Source organism: Salvelinus namaycush, unplaced genomic scaffold (genome assembly GCF_016432855.1).
Source record: "Salvelinus namaycush isolate Seneca unplaced genomic scaffold, SaNama_1.0 Scaffold396, whole genome shotgun sequence".
Classification (NCBI taxonomy): domain Eukaryota; kingdom Metazoa; phylum Chordata; class Actinopteri; order Salmoniformes; family Salmonidae; genus Salvelinus; species Salvelinus namaycush.
The window spans coordinates 86,333-102,865 of NW_024060963.1; the positions used below are offsets into that span (position 1 = coordinate 86,333).

The 16,533-nt window shown below is 41.2% G+C and overlaps 1 protein-coding gene across 1 annotated transcript; it reads right to left on the minus strand.

Annotated features, from left to right (window-relative positions):
* Positions 1 to 1,238: 1,238 nt before the first annotated feature.
* LOC120040967 (piggyBac transposable element-derived protein 2-like) lies at positions 1,239 to 8,775 on the minus strand. The gene is made up of 3 exons (XM_038985937.1): positions 8,609 to 8,775; positions 5,902 to 6,539; positions 1,239 to 1,285 (listed from the first exon to the last, which is right to left on the minus strand). The coding sequence occupies exons 1-3, from the start codon at positions 8,773 to 8,775 to the stop codon at positions 1,239 to 1,241; spliced, it is 852 nt and encodes a 283-aa protein (XP_038841865.1).
* Positions 8,776 to 16,533: the final 7,758 nt, after the last annotated feature.

Consider the following 16,533-nt stretch of genomic DNA (forward strand, 5'->3'; position numbering starts at 1 on the left):
CAGTGTAGCATAACTTCCTGTTGGCAGTGTAGCATAACTTCCTGTGGGCAGTGTAGCATAACTTCCTGTAGGCAGTGTAGCATAACTTCCTGTAGGCAGTGTAACATAACTTCCTGTAGGCAGTGTAGCATAACTTCCTGTAGGCAGTGTAGCATAACTTCCTGTAGGCAGTGTAGCATAACTTCCTGTAGGCAGTGTAGCATAACTTCCTGTAGGCAGTGTAGCATAACTTCCTGTAGGCAGTGTAGCATAACTTCCTGTTGGCAGTGTAGCATAACTTCCTGTGGGCAGTGTAGCATAACTTCCTGTAGGCAGTGTAGCATAACTTCCTGTAGGCAATGTAGCATAACTTCCTGTAGGCAGTGTAACATAACTTCCTGTAGGCAGTGTAGCAGAACTTCCTGTAGGCAGTGTAGCATAACTTCATGTGAAAGTAGTGAAATAAATGACATGGAATGAAAAGGTGTGGTATTTACTTCTGAGTATGTCCAATGTATATTGTGTGATCAAAATCTACTATAAAATGATAGTTTTCTTAGTTTACCAAACTTAATTGCCAATCAACATTCCCCAGCATAAACAGCAGCCTCGGAACAAATTCTTATTTACAATGACAGCATGGCAAAATGCCTCCTGTGGGGCAGTAAACACAGATCTGGTTATTTTGAAAATACTTTGTATTAAGTTGTTAGCAAGAATAAACAATGTAATAAACATTTTCCCAAACTGCGTCACCCAAACAAGTCAGCAGATGACATATAATCTAGTCGACGGGACCGTTCGACACAAGGCTACTGATTCAGACAGATCGGCAGCTTACTAGCCAACGTTCTATAATGAAAACAGGTACATTCTGAAAGATTTTGATGTGATAACAAGAATGTTATTCACGTCTGAATTCAGGATAATACTGTTTGTTTTATTTTACTTAAATGTTATTATTTATGTATCATACTATGCGAATACACTACCAAGCAATGCAAGTAGATATTTGGAATTAACCCCAAAGAAGGTTTTTATCAATAATTTATTAAGAAAACCAGTAGTCATGATCAGACTATGCTTCCTATTCAGGCATCATATAATGCACAGCCACATGCAAATACATCAACTCCACCAATAAAACATTGAAAACTTTAACATGACTACTGGTGATGTCATTATTTTCGTCACCATCCATCAATGGTTAAATTGCATTATTATTCTTTGTACATGGTGTGCCCGCCTCCTGAGTCTGACTAGAAGTCCACTCTGAATACCTCTTCTCTGCCGTCGGCGACGAGCCCTGGGGGGTACGAACAAAGGATCACATTCTGGAAAGTTGTATTCCTGGTCGTAATGCTGGTGAGTTACCGCCGCTCTGATATCCAAATGTTATTTCCGGCTGTATGTAATGACACAACAAACGTTCTGGGCTAATAGAAATAACAAAACACTGCAAAGTTGCTGAGGAGCCAGAAGCAGAGTTTAGAACATGTCTCTTGGGAATATTTTAACTTGGCACATACAGTATTCAGACCCCTTGACCTTTCACCTTACAGCCTTATTCTAAAATTGATTAAATCTTTTTTTCCCCCCTCATCAATCAACACACAATACCCCATAATGACAGAGTGAAAACAGGTTTGAATTTTTTTGCAATTTTTGTGGTGTTGTGAACAATTATAAATGTACACTGACACATCGCAACCCACAGGGTCGCGACCCATACTTTAAGAAAGGCGGTTGTAGGGTCATACCCAAGACTCGAAGCTGTAATCGCTGCCTAGGGTGCTTCAACAAAGTACTGAGTAAAGGGTCTGAATACTTACGTAAATGTGATATTTCAAAAAAAAAAATGTTTTATGTTAACCTATTTTTACTTCGTCATTATTGGGTATTGTGTAGATTGATGATTTAAAAAAAATCTATTTTAGAATAAGGCTGTCACGTAACAAAATGTGGAAAAAGTCAAGGGGCCTGAAAACTTCCGAAGGCATTGTATTTGCACCCTCAGTGAACTAATCCTAAAAAATACTACATTTTTGGATAAAGCATAAATTGGATTTTAGTCTCAGCCTCCAGAGGCCAAATGGAGCTCCGTACTGCACCGCCAAGCGCCTCCTAAATGTTGTACCAATGCGGACAGCTCTGTATAGCTTCTCATTGACATGATTGGTCAATGCGGCAACTTCAGGAGAGTAATGGCACAATCTGCGAAAGCCAGCAGGAGAGGAAGGAGAATGTTTGGGTCAGGTTAAAACCTCTTCTGGATAGGACCCTTCATCTCAATTTACACCTAAAATTACCCAAATCTAACTGCCTGTAGCTCAGGACCTGAAGCAAGGAAATGCATATTCTTGATACTATTTGAAAGGGAACACTGAAGTTCATGGAGATGTGAAATTAATGTAGGAGAATATAACCTCTTGCGACTACAGGGGGTGCTGTTTCGAATTAGCATTTTGTCGTCTCCAAATTAAACTGCCTCGTGCTCAATTCTTGCTCGTACAATATGCATATTATTAATTCTATTGGATAGAAAACACTCTCTAGTTTCATAAACCGTTGGAATTATGTCTGTGGGTGACCCAGAACTCTTTCTACAGCGAAATCCATGACAGATAGTGCGAAGGTCTGAGAGCGAAGCTCTGGTTTCAGATCAGTTTTTAAGGTCTGTGTGTATCCTATGGAACGACATGAACTGCACCCGCCTTCCCCTGGATGTCAGTAACCAATGAGAAGTGGAATGGGCTTTCTGCGTAGCTCTCAGAGGTTATAAAAGGCCAAGGAGTGAGGGTAGCCCCCCTTTCGACTCTGGCCATTACGCAGAAGAGGACCTCGGGATGCCATTTTCAAAGGCTCGGTTATCAACGTGAAATGTATCCGTCTGTAATTTAATTCGATATAGGAGTTAGAAACATCATAACGTAGTTAATTTAAACCGTTTTATAGCAATTTATATCCGTTTAGTGCGATTTTGAGGAAGTTCTATGTGATGCTCTTTGAAGCGCCGGGCACGTTTCGGGGTCCCGGTCGAACGTTAGTGGGCATTTCGACGGACAGAGGACATCTTTCGACCAAAAGAAGATTAGACCCAAGAAAGGATACATTGCCCAAGAATCTGATGGAAAATCACCTCATAGTAAGAAATATTTAATATGATAAATCGTTGTTCTGTCGAAATATTTTAAACGCATATTCCGCCATTTTGTTTGGTATAGCTTCGCTTGGCGAACCCTGTATTGCACAGTAAGGATAATTTTAGAAATGTAAATCAGCGATTGCATTAAGAACTAATTTGTCTTTCGATTCCTGTCAACCCTGTATTTTTTAGTCAAGTATATGATTAGCTTTCGATTAAACTAGATCACTCTGAAAGATGGCGTTCGACATTTTGAGGCTTGATTTGCTACTATTTTCATTGTATAACCACGGTTTTTTATGGCTAAATATGCACATTTTCGAACAAACAATATATGTATGTTGTAATATGATGTTACAGGAGTGTCATCGGAAGAATTCTGAAAAGGTTAGTGAAAAAATTTATATCTTTTGGCGATGATAACGATATCGCTCCCTTTGGCTTGAATTCATGCTGGGGTGACGTTTGCACATGTGGTATGCTAACTTATCGATTTATTGTGTTTTTGCTGTAAAACGCTTAGAAAATCTGAAATATTGTCTGAAATCACAAGATCTGTGTCTTTCCATTGCTATGCTTTGTCTATTTTTATGAACTGTTTTATGATGAGTAAATTGGTCATACACGTTGCTCTCTGTAGTAATTCTAGTCGAGTTGTGATGGTGGGTGCAATTGTAAACTGTGATTTCTACCTGAAATATGCACATTTTTCTAACAAAACCTATCCTATACCATAAATATGTTATCAGACTGTCATCTGATGAGGTTTTTTCTTGGTTAGTGGCTATCAATATCTTTATTTGGCCGAATTGGTGATAGCTAGTGATGGAGTAAGAAACTGATGGAGTTAGAAAAGTGGTGTATTTTGCTAACGTGGTTAGCTAATAGATTTACATATTGTGTCTTCCCTGTAAAACATTTTAAAAAACAGAAATGATGGGTTTATTCACAAGATCTGTATCTTTCATCTGGTGTCTTGGACTTGTGATTTAATGATATTTAGATGCTACTATTTACTTGAGAAGCTATGCTAGCTATGCTAATCAGTGTGGGGGGGGTGGGGGGTGCTCCCGGATCCGGGTTTGGGAGGCAGTAAAAGATAACACATCTGCTAAAAGATAAAAAACAAAAAACATGTTTTCAATTTTTATTTGATCATCTTTGAAATGCAAAAGAAAGGCCATACATTGATATAGGACGCTGGGGGTCATGTATATGTTGTCCACAACAGGGCAACAGTACATGTGCAAAGTCAGACTGATAACTTCAAGAATGAGCGAGTTACATGCCATTTTGTATGAAGTCACCCAGGTGTCCCACACGAGTTGCCCAAATGGCCGAATTGATTTTTTCAAGAAAATAACTACATAGAAGATACAAAAATGCTTAGTCTACACACTTCCAGGAATGTCATAAATGATGGATCATTAGCTTCCCTACATAAAAGGTACTAACGGGAAATGTGACAAGAATGCTGATCCAATATCTCCAAACACAGAAGTGAAACATTTAAGGGCCAAGTTAGCAGCCCACAGTGATCCAATGTCACTGTTGTGAACAACACCACAAACCACACAAAGTAAAAAAAATATATATATATATTTGAACACTTTAGAATGACAGTATTTGGAAGACCCTCAGTCCTCTACACAATATTGTGCTGCTGATGCCAAGTCCCATAGCAGTCTCTTTCTGCTGTAAAGCAGAGGCAAACCGAACAAGTCGTGCAGGTGATGGGGGACTTCCTGCGACAAAGAACACAACGACGCCTCCATGCTGTGGCCTTTTTGCCCCGAGGCACATTCATGCCTGCAGTTATGAATTCGGGCATGTGAACACCACTGGTGGCAGGAGTAGAAGGGACAGAGGTAGAGGGGGCAGAAGGTGCTGCAGTGGACTTTGTGCCGTAGCCAGCAAGCTCCTGGATGAGCAGCTTTCTGAAGGCTAGCTGTGTCATGGAGGTCTGTCCACAGCTCTTAGCCATTTTTTTCTGGAGGACGAATCCATTCACCACAGCAATGTCAATGAAATGATAGAACAATGTCCTGTACCATTTCATTGTCTTGTGGAGAACATTGTTGTAGCCTATCAGAGCATCTGACAGGTCCACACCTCCCATGCTCTTGTTGTAATCCTTTACAGCAGCAGGAATGGGGACATTTTTAGTGGTCTGTTCCCCATTAGCGTCCTTCACACGCCTGACGACGTGATCGCCACTGTACGATTTGTGGATACTGGAGCACATGACCACCTCTCTGGTATCCATCCACTTTACAAAGAGCAGGTCATCTTTACGAATCCATCGCATGGTACCCCTATCAGCCCGCTTAGGCATGTCGTTTACTTTTGTTTTGGGAAAACCCACTCTGTTGGGATGGTGCCACAAGCCCACACATTCAGCTTCCTCAGGTCTGTGAACAGGGTAGGGCTTGTGTAGAAGTTGTCCACAAACAGTTTGTAGCCCGTCCCCAGCAGTTGAAAATCTAATAATTCCATAACGGAATCATAACTAAGTCCCTTACCGGTGGCTGAGATGGATTTCCCCTCGTAAACAAAAAAATTCCAAGTGTAGGCACACACAGAATCATCCAAAACAAACAGTTTGTACTTTGTTGGCTTGTTACACATATATTGGTTGAGGCCAATTCTAGCCTTTGAGGCTACCATCCTCTCATCTATGGACAGGTTCTGGTTGGGTTGAAAATGGGTCTTGCAAGCCTCAACCATGCTGGGGTAGAGAGGTTTGATTTTGCAGAGCCTATCAAAGCTTGCTGTGCCTCTCTTCTTGTCATTGTCGTCGTCAACTTGTGGGTCACTAATATGAAGCGCCTGCGAGATAGTCAGAAACCTTTTAGAAGACATGACAGTGGAGGGGAAAGGCAGTTGGTAGAGTGTTGACGTTCTCCAGTAGTCCTTGAGGTTTTTACACTTCACAAACCCCATGTAAATAACCAGTGAGATGTAACAGTACAGGTCTTGGATGGAAATGGGCTTCCATGCCTCTTTCTTGCCTGCTTGTGTCTTAGCCCCATACTTGTTGGTGTTAGAAACCAGCGAATCAAGAACTGACAAGGAGAAAAACATCTGGAAAAGATGAAGGGGGCTGTACTTTGCAGTCATGTCCAGCTGAGGTCCTGGCTGCCTTTTCGGTCTAAATGTTGGTGGAAGTGGCTCCACATCATCTTCTAGCACAGTGTGCCAACGGTCCTCTGCCTCGGTGGTAGTTGCCGCTGGTTCACTGGCCCTCCTCCGCTTCTGGGCTGGCCTCTTCACACCTCTAGATGGCCGGGCGGGGGAAGGTGTGGAGCAGGAGACAGCAGGGGTCCGGCTGGATGAACCAGCTTCAGCGTCTGAATTAGTGGGGGATGGACACCTTGACATTGTGGGTTCCCATTGTTCATCCGAGTCCCTGGCACTGTGTAAGAAAAAACAATCAGTAAGAATACTTCTACAGATGAGCCCTGTATCGACACGTAAAATAAACAGATGTCTATTATATAGAGTAGAGGGAACATAATCACGACGGTGAAGTGTGTGTTTATCAATGGTGAATAAGGCTGGTCAGGGGAGAACGGCTCATAGTGGTGGCCGGGGTGGGGTGAGTGGAATGGTACTGTTCTGGTGCTGTTCCATTCTACTCCATTCCGGCCATTGTTGTGGGCCGCCCTCCCCTCAACAGCCTCCAATGGCTATTTATATAACAATGGAATGGAGTGAATGGAACAGCACCAAACAGACCATGTCGCTTGATGATGTGGAACCTTGGGGCGATAAGGTAACCTAGTGGTTAGAGCGTTGGGCCACTAACCCAAAGGTTGGTGGATCGAGTCCCAGAGCTGACAAGGTAAAAATGTCATTCTGCCCCTGAACAAGCCAGTTAACTTCTCTTGGGTAGGGGGCAGCATTCGGAATTTTGGATGAAAAGCATGCCCAAATTAAACTGCATGCTACTCATCCCCAGAAGATATGATTATGATATATTTGGATAGAAAACACTTTGAAGTTTCTAAAACTGTTTGAATCATGTCTGTGAGTATAACATAACTTATTTAGCAGGCGAAACCCTGAGGACAAACCATTCAGATTTTTTTTTTGAGGTCACTCTCTTTTCAATGAGGTTTCATTGGGAAACCAGATTTCTAAGGGACCTTCTTGCAGTTCCTACCGCTTCCACTGGATGTCAACAGTCTTTAGAAATTGGTTGAGGTTATTCCTTTGTGTAATGAAGAAGTACGGCCATCTTGAAGGAGGGTCACTCGAAGTCCTGTTTGTTAGAAGCGCGTGACCAGAAAGCTAGCTACAGTTGGTTTTAATCCTGTATTGAACACAGATCATCCCGTCTTCAACTTTATCGATTATTTACGTTAAAAAATACCAAAAGATGTATTACAAAAGTAGTTTGACATTTTTTGCCAAAGTTTACAAGTAACCTTTGAGATATTTTGTAGTCACGTTTCACTAATTGGAACTGGTGTTTTTCTGGATCAAACGTGCCAAATAAATGGACATTTTGGATATACATCGACGGAATTAATCGAAAAAAAGGACCATTTGTGATGTTTATGGGACATATTGGAGTGCCAACAACAGAAGCTCGTCAAAGGTAAGGCATGAATTATATTTTTATTTCTGCGTTTTGTGTCGCGCCTGCAGGGTTGAAATATGCTTATCTCTCTTTGTTTACAATGGTGCTATCCTCAGATAATAGCATTGTTTGCTTTCACCGAAAAGCCTATTTGAATTCTGACATGTTGGCTGGATTCACAACCAGTGTAGCTTTAATTTGGTATCTTTCATGTGTGATTTAATGAAAGTTAGATTTTTATAGTAATTCATTTGAATTTGGCGCTCTGCATCTTCTCTGGCTTTTGGCCAAGTGAGACAGTAGCGTCCCGCCTAAACTCAGATTTTTGGATATAAATATGAACTTTACCGAACAAAACATACATGTATTCTGTAACATGAAGTCCTATGAGTGTCATCTGATGAAGATCATCAAAGGTTAGTGATTCATTTTACCTCTATTTCTGCTTTTTGTTACTCCTCTCTTTGGCTGGAAAAATGGCTGTATTTTTCTGTGACTTGGCTCTAACCTAACATAATCGTTTGGTGTGCTTTCGTCGTAAAACCTTTTTGAAATCGGACATTTTGGCTGGATTTACAACAGGTGTATCTTTAAAATAGTGTGAAATACTTGTATGTTTGAGGAATTTAAATTATGGGATTTCTGTTTTGAATTTGGCACCCGGCAGTTTCACGGGCTGTTGACGAGGTGGGACGCTACCGTCCCACATACCCTAGTGAGGTTAACAAGAAATTTGTGGAGTGGTTGAAAAACGAGTTATACTGACTCCAACCTAAGTTTATGTAAACTTCGACTGTGTGTATAAATATATATAAATAAATAAATAAAAAATATCAAATGAATATGCGACCATTTAAACAACTGCATTAGCATGAGACGCAAAAACCTATTTTACTTACTGGTCTAAAAGTGGATCTTTTCCTTCCAAAAACATTTCTTCCGCGCTGGAATCATAACTGTGGTCACTCACAGAGTCCTCATCCATTCCTTCTGTGTCACACTCCTGGTCAATTTCTGCAATAATATCATCAAAATGTTTATACTTGGACTGAGATTTAGCCATCATCTCCGCCCCCAGCGCCGACGCACCCGACGCATGTGTGGTTTTTAAGGGGCATTATACTGAAGAGAGGCACAGCAAGCTTTGATAGGCTCTGCAAAATCAAACCTCTCTATCCCAGCATGGTTGAGGCTTGCAAGACCCATTTTCAACCCAACCAGAACCTGTCCATAGATGAGAGGATGGTAGCCTCAAAGGCTAGAATTGGCCTCAAACAATATATGAGTAACAAGCCAACAAAAGGGGGGTACAAACTGTTTGTTTTGGCTGATTCTGTGTGTGCCTACACTTGGAATTTTTTTGTTTACGAGGGGAAATCCATCTCAGCCACCGGTAAGGGACTTAGTTATGATTCCGTTATGGAATTATTAGATTTTCAACTGCTGGGGACGGGCTACAAACTGTTTGTGGACAACTTCTACACAAGCCCTACCCTGTTCACAGACCTGAGGAAGCTGAATGTGTGGGCTTGTGGCACCATTCGTCCCAACAGAGTGGGTTTTCCCAAAACAAAAGTCAACGACATGCCTAAGCGGGCTGATAAGGGTACCATGCGATGGATTCGTAAAGATGACCTGCTCTTTGTAAAGTGGATGGATACCAGAGAGGTGGTCATGTGCTCCAGTATCCACAAATCGTACAGTGGCGATCACGTCGTCAGGCGTGTGAAGGACGCTAATGGGGAACAGACCACTAAAAATGTTCCCATTCCTGCTGCTGTGAAGGATTACAACAAGAGCATGGGAGGTGTGGACCTGTCAGACGCTCTGATAGGCTACTACAATGTTCTCCACAAGACAACGAAATGGTACCGAACATTGTTTTATCATTTCATCAACATTGCTGTGGTGAATGCATTCATCCTCCAGAAAAAAATGGCTAAGAGCTGTGGACAGACCCCCATGACACAGCTAGCCTTCAGAAAGCTGCTCATCCAGGAGCTTGCTGGCTACGGCACAAAGTCCACTGCATCACCTTCTGTCCCCTCTACCTCTGTCCCTTCTGCTCCTGCCACCAGTGGTGTTCACATGGCCAAATTCATAACTGCAGGCATGAATGTGCCTCGGGGCAAAAAGGCCACAGCATGGAGGCGTCGTTGTGTTCTTTGTCACATGAAGTCCCCCATCACCTGCACGACTTGTTCGGTTTGCCTCTGCTTTACAGCAGAAAGAGACTGCTTTGGGACTTGGCATCAGCAGCACAATATTGTGTAGAGGACTGAGGGTCTTCCAAATACTGTCATTCTAAAGTGTTCAAATAGTTGTTGTTTTTTGTTTGTTTTTTACTTTGTGTGGTTTGTGGTGTTGTTCAACAGTGACATTGGATCACTGTGGGCTGCTAACTTGGCCCTTAAATGTTTCACTTCTGTGTTTGGAGATATTGGATCAGCATTCTTGTCACATTTCCCGTTAGTACCTTTTATGTAGGGAAGCTAATGATCCATCATTTATTACATTCCTGGGAGTGTGTAGACTTGTATTTTTTATTAGCATAGCATTTTTGTATCTTCTATATAGTTATTTTCTTGAAAAAATCAATTCGGCCATTTGGGTACATTTGGGCAACTCGTGTGGGACACCTGGGTGACTTCATACTAAATGTCATGTAACTCGCTCATTCTTGAAGTTATCAGTCTGACTTTGCACATGTACTGTTGCCCTGTTGTGGACAACATATAAATGACCCCCAGCGTCCTATATCAATGTATGTCCTTTCTTTTGCATTTCAAAGATTATCAAATAAAAATTGTAAACGTGTTTATTTTGTTTTTATCTTTTAGCAGATGTGTTATATTCTCCTACATTCATTTCCCATTTCCACAAACTTCAGTGTTCCCTTTCAAATAGTATAGAATATGCATTTCCTTGCTTCAGGTCCTGAGCTACAGGCAGTTAGATTTGGGTCATTTTAGGTGGAAATTGAGATGAAGGGTCCTATCCGGAAGAGGTTTTAACCTGACCCAACCATTCTCCCTCTCCTGCTGGCTTTCGCAGATTGTGCCATTACTCTCCTGAAGTTGCCGCATTGACCAATCATGTCAATGAGAACCTATACAGAGCTGTCCTCATTGGTACAACATTTGGGAGGCGCATGGCGGTGCAGTACGGAGCTCCATTTGGCCTCTGGAGGCTGAGACCAAATTTTTGGATAAAGCATAAATTGGATTTTAGTCTTTTTTTTAGGATTAGTTCAGAGGGTGCAAATACAATGCCTTCGGAAGTATTCGGGCCCCTTTATCCACATTTTGTTACGTGAAAGCCTTATTTTAAAATAGATTTTTTTAAAATTATCAATCTACACAATACCCAATAATGACGAAGTAAAAACAGGTTAACACTAAAAATTAAAATTGGAAATATCACATTTACATAAGTATTCAGACCCTTTTCCTCAGTACTTTGTTGAAGCACCCTAGGCAGCGATTACAGCTTCGAGTCTTGGGTATGACCCTACAACCGCCTTTCTTAAAGTATGGGTCGCGACCCTGTTAATGGTGGGTCGCGATGTGTCAGTGTACATTTATAATTGTTCACAACACCACAAAAATTGCAAAACAATTCAAACCTGTTTTCGCTCTGTCATTATGGGGTATTGTTTGTAGGGGAAAAAAAACGATTTAATCAATTTTAGAATAAGGCTGTAAGGTGAAAGGTCAAGGGGTCTGAATACTGTATGTGCCAAGTTAAAATATTCCCAAGAGACATGTTCTAAACTCTGCTTCTGGCTCCTCAGCAACTTTGCAGTGTTTTGTTATTTCTATTAGCCCAGGACGTTTGTTGTGTTATTACATACAGCCGGAAATAACATTTGGATATCAGAGCGGCGGTAACTCACCAGCATTACGACCAGGAATACGACTTTCCAGAATGTGATCCTTTGTTCGTACCCCACGGGGCTCGTCGCCGACGGCAGAGAAGAGGTATTCCGAGTGGACTTCTAGTCAGACTCAGGAGGCAGGCACACCATGTACAAAGAATAATAATGCAATTTAACCATTGATGGATGGTGACGAAAATAATGACATCACCAGTAGTCATGTTAAAGTTTTCAATATTTTATTGGTGGAGTTGATGTATTTGCATGTGGCTGTGCATTATATGATGCCTGAATAGGAAGCATAGTCTGATCGTGACTACTGGTTTTCTTAATAAATTATTGATTAAAACCTTCTTTGGGGTTAATTCCAAATATCTACTTGCATTGCTTGATAGTGTATTCGCATAGTATGATACATAAATAATAACATTTAAATAAAATAAAACAAACAGTATTATCCAGAATTCAGACGTGAATAACATTTTTGTTATCACATCAAAACCTTTCAGAATGTACCTGTTTTCATTATAGAATGTTGGCTAGCAAGCTGCCGATCTGTCTGAATCAGTAGCCTTGTGTCGAACGGTCCCGTCGACTCGATTATACGTCACGCAAGAAACAACTTGAAAGAATCATCTGCTGACTAGTTTGGGTGACGCAGTTTGGGAAAATGTTAATTGCATTGTTTATTCTTGCTAACAACTTAATACAAAGTATTTTCAAAATAACCAGATCTGTGTTTACTGCCCCACAGGAGGCATTTTGCCATGCTGTCATTGTAAATACGAATTTGTTTACGAGGCTGCTGTTCATGCTGGGAATGTTGATTGGCAATTAAGTTTGGTAAACTAAGAAAACTATAATTTTTATAGTAGATTTTGATCACACAATATACATTGGACATACTCAGAAGTAAATACCACACCTTTTCATTCCATGTCATTAATTTCACTACTTTCACAGGAAGTTATGCTACACTGCCTACAGGAAGTTCTGCTACACTGCCCACAGGAAGTTCTGCTACACTGCCTACAGGAAGTTATGCTACACTGCCTACAGGATGTTCTGCTACACTGCCTACAGGAAGTTATGCTACACTGCCTACAGGAAGTTATGCTACACTGCCCACAGGAAGTTATGCTACACTGCCCACAGGAAATTATGCTATCTTCATTCCTACAGCCTTCATCACCGCCCCCGGAGTCTCTTCAATGTCTGATCTTCAGCCCCATGTTCACAGGAGAGCCCACCTGCACTCAGCTGGTCAGGTGCCTTAACAGGAAAAGGATATGACATCACACAGGGAGAAAGGCAGGGGCAGTGGTGCCCTGTATGTCCAAGGTGTCTCTGGGCCAGATGACTGTAAAATAACTTTGTGACCGCTGCTGAGGTAAAAAATAAAGGCCATACAAATTTGCTTGATTGATTGTATAAATAGAAGTCCTATTACCAATCAGGTAGGAAGTAGCAGTAAAGTCCTATTATAAGTCAGATAGGAAGTAGCAGTGAAGTCATATTACCTGTCAGATAGGAAGCAGCAGTGAAGTCCTATTACCAGTCAGATAGGAAGTAGCAGTGAAGTCCTATTACCAGTCAGGTAGGAAGCAGCAGTCCTACTACTACACAAAATATCACCTGTCATTGGATTTAGGTTGCCAGTTCGGTGAAAAATAAAAAATACCTGATGTTCATGGCTTTTTACAAATCCAATCAGTTTTCCACATTAATCAAACATCATCACATGGATTTGTTTTGTTGAAATGACGTGGAAACAACATTTATTCAACCAGTGGGAGGCTTGAAAATGACCCCAGGAAAGTAAAACAAAGAACTCTTCATTGAGACAATGATAAACAGCAATCCGTGGGAGAGTTGTGGTGGATATTATAAAATAAGGATCTGCTGGAGTCCAAGTCAAACCAAGATTCTTTATTTCTGAGCTCAGAGAGAATAACAGTTACACAGCACAGTGTAGACAGTCTGAATTCCTGAAGCATTGGGTGATGAGCACATATCTTTATAGTTTCCTGTTCCTGGGCGGGACTTTATTCATACAAGGACGCAGGTGCAGCTGGTTTGCATGACAGGATGATACTCCCAGGAACAGGAGATTATAATAGGACAGTTTCACAAGGTAAGTCTGTGGTGGTTAATTTCTGTATTACCAAATGAGGAGAGACAAACTTCACACACCAATCAGAGTTATACTTAAACTACATCTTTAATAATAAGATCTTTGCAATGACTTTCAACAATTCACTATTTCTAATGAACCGTTGAGAGTGGCAACACAATGGCTACTGAGATCTTTTATAGCAAAGATCCACCCCCTAGTCGACATAAACCACAGATATTAGGAACAGTTTACAAAGTGAGACTTTATAATGAGAAAGGAGTATCCTGTAGCCAGATAGCATTCGCTATAATTTATCATTCAGTTTGGTCCCTAAAACGAGGTTCTAATCTCGTTCCTGGTACTTCATAGCACAAAAACACCAACTCATCCAATGGCATAACTCAATTGTCAACTCTAGATACTCCCATCTCAAGTAAAACCCCTTCTTGACCCCACTCCTGGACAAGCTCACTGAGGGGAGTGAGCCTCTAGGTCATACACTATCCCAGGATAAGTGCAACATCAGAGAGGACATACAATGGTTCCAGACACTGCCATACACCTCCCCCCAATGCCAAAGGAAGGAGTGACTTGCGCACAGATATTGTGGAAACCAGTAATTGGTTCCCCATTAATCACACCATCCCTTCACATAGTTTAACAGATACATTCACATATGAAGACAATGTTCCCTCCTGTCCTCTTCCCTTCCTGATATTCTGCATAGCACCAGGGACATGTAAAAGACAAGCCTGACCTTTCCCCTCTCTGGGCCCCAGGTGACTGAGCCCCAGCTGAGGGAAGAAGTGCAACTGCCAACACCAGAGTCCGAAGGGATACATTCTAATAACAAGTATATCACATCAGCATATTATGCAGATAAGACATCTTAATTATCTATGTTACCCAACTAATTCTGATTCATCCACCACAAGTCACATACTCAGATATGTGGACACATACAATTAACATTTTGCATTACAGAGTCTGTGAACATTTTCATTTCATTAAATCATCAGTGGGCCAACATTGCAAATGTAAACAACGGAACAAATGCATCACATCCAAATATCACTTGATTATCTGTAGTGTGGGTGGAAAGACACCCAGATAAACACAAACACAGAGTTTGAAAAAGGACCATTTAAACACATGGAACCTGACCTACTCTATATTCAAATTGACATACTCCATATTCAATTCATGTTTTCTAATAAAAACATACAAATATATGTTTTAGTATACTTTGTACAATTCAAGTTCATATGGTAAAAACAGGTAATCATTAGCAGTCAACAATATAAGACAGCAAGTCCCCTGTGTGTATTCTTTCATGCCATTTCAGCTCCCCCAGCTGGTTGAAACACTTTCCACATTGGGAGCAATGGTAAGGCTTCTCCCCTGTGTGTATTCTCTCATAACATTTCAGCTCCCCCGGCTGGTTGAAACTCCTTCCACATTGGGAGCAGTGGTAAGGCTTCTCCCCTGTGTGTATTCTCTCGTGTTTTTTCAGGTTCCCTAAATCGTTAAAACTCTTTCCGCACTGGGAGCAGTGGTAAGGCTTCTCCCCTGTGTGTATTCTCTCATGCCATTTCAGCTCCCCCGGCTGGTTGAAACACTTTCCACACTGGGAGCAGTGGTAAGGCTTCTCCCCTGTGTGTATTCTCTCATGTTTTTTCAGGTTCCCGGCAGGTTGAAACTCTTTCCGCACTGGGAGCAGTGATAAAGCTTCTCCCCTGTGTGTATTCTCTCGTGTTGGTTCAGCTTTCCTTTATGGCTAAAACTCCTTCCACACTGGGAGCAGTGGTAAGGCTTCTCCCCTGTGTGGATTCTCTCATGTTGTTTCAGGTCCCATAACCTGTTACAACCCTTTCTACAGTGGGAGCACTGGTGTTGTCTTGCTGGTTTGGACGTCCCTGGCTCTGGTTCCTCTGAGTCTGGTCTTTCTCCTGCCAAAGACAGTGTTTAAAAAAAAAAAAATAGAGACCTGAATGAAACCTCCACATGATAAAACAACCATGCTACGAGGGTAAATCCTGAATCAGATCTCTCAATAACCTGAGGCCAGTTTTAACAATCTTTGTGTGATTTTAAAACAAATGTTGTAGAGCATCCTGGTAATTACTGATATGTTTACATTACTTATTTTATTCATCCTGTTTTACAAGTCAGAACACAAAAAACTAGACAGTTCTATGACACTAACACAGACATCGCTGGATTCCTATCAGCAGGTGGTTCTAAACATATAACCTTCATAATTGTATGATACAGAATGTGACCTTCACACTTCCTTAAACATAAAATAACTAAAGAAGTAGTGTTGTGTGATAGTCCAAAACTTGTTTTTACGTCGAAGACACAAAGCACATCGGTAACATCTCCCCGTTGTTGAACGGGTTCGATCCATCCTCCTGACAGGTGTGGCATATCAAGAAGCTGATTGAACAGCTTGATTATTACACAGGTGCACCTTGTGCTGGGGATAATAAAAGGCTACTCGAAAATGTTACCACACAACAATGCCACAGATCTCTGAGGGAGCGGGCAATTGGGAGGCTGACTGCAGGAATGTCCACTGGAGCTGTTGCCAGGGAATTTAATGTACAGTACCAGTCAAAAGTTAGGACTCACCTACTCATTCAAGGGTTTTTCTTTATTTTTACTATTTTCTACATTGTAGAATAATAGAGAAGACATCAAAATTATTAAAAAACACATGGAATCATGTAGTAACCACAAGTGTTAAACAAATCAAAATATATATTAGATTCTTTAAAAGTAGCCACCCTTTGCCTTGATAGCTTTGCACACTCTTGGCTTTCTCTCAA

Excerpts from the sequence above, each read along its gene's own strand:
- LOC120040967 (XM_038985937.1), bottom strand. The coding sequence starts at position 8,775 with ATGATGGCTAAATCTCAGTCCAAGTATAAACATTTTGATGATATTATT. Across the intron at positions 6,540-8,608 it reads AAAGATCCACTTTTAGACCA|TGCCAGGGACTCGGATGAAC; the intron begins GTAAGTAAAATA and ends TTTCTTACACAG. Across the intron at positions 1,286-5,901 it reads CGACAATGACAAGAAGAGAG|GGCTCGTCGCCGACGGCAGA; the intron begins GCACAGCAAGCT and ends CGTACCCCCCAG.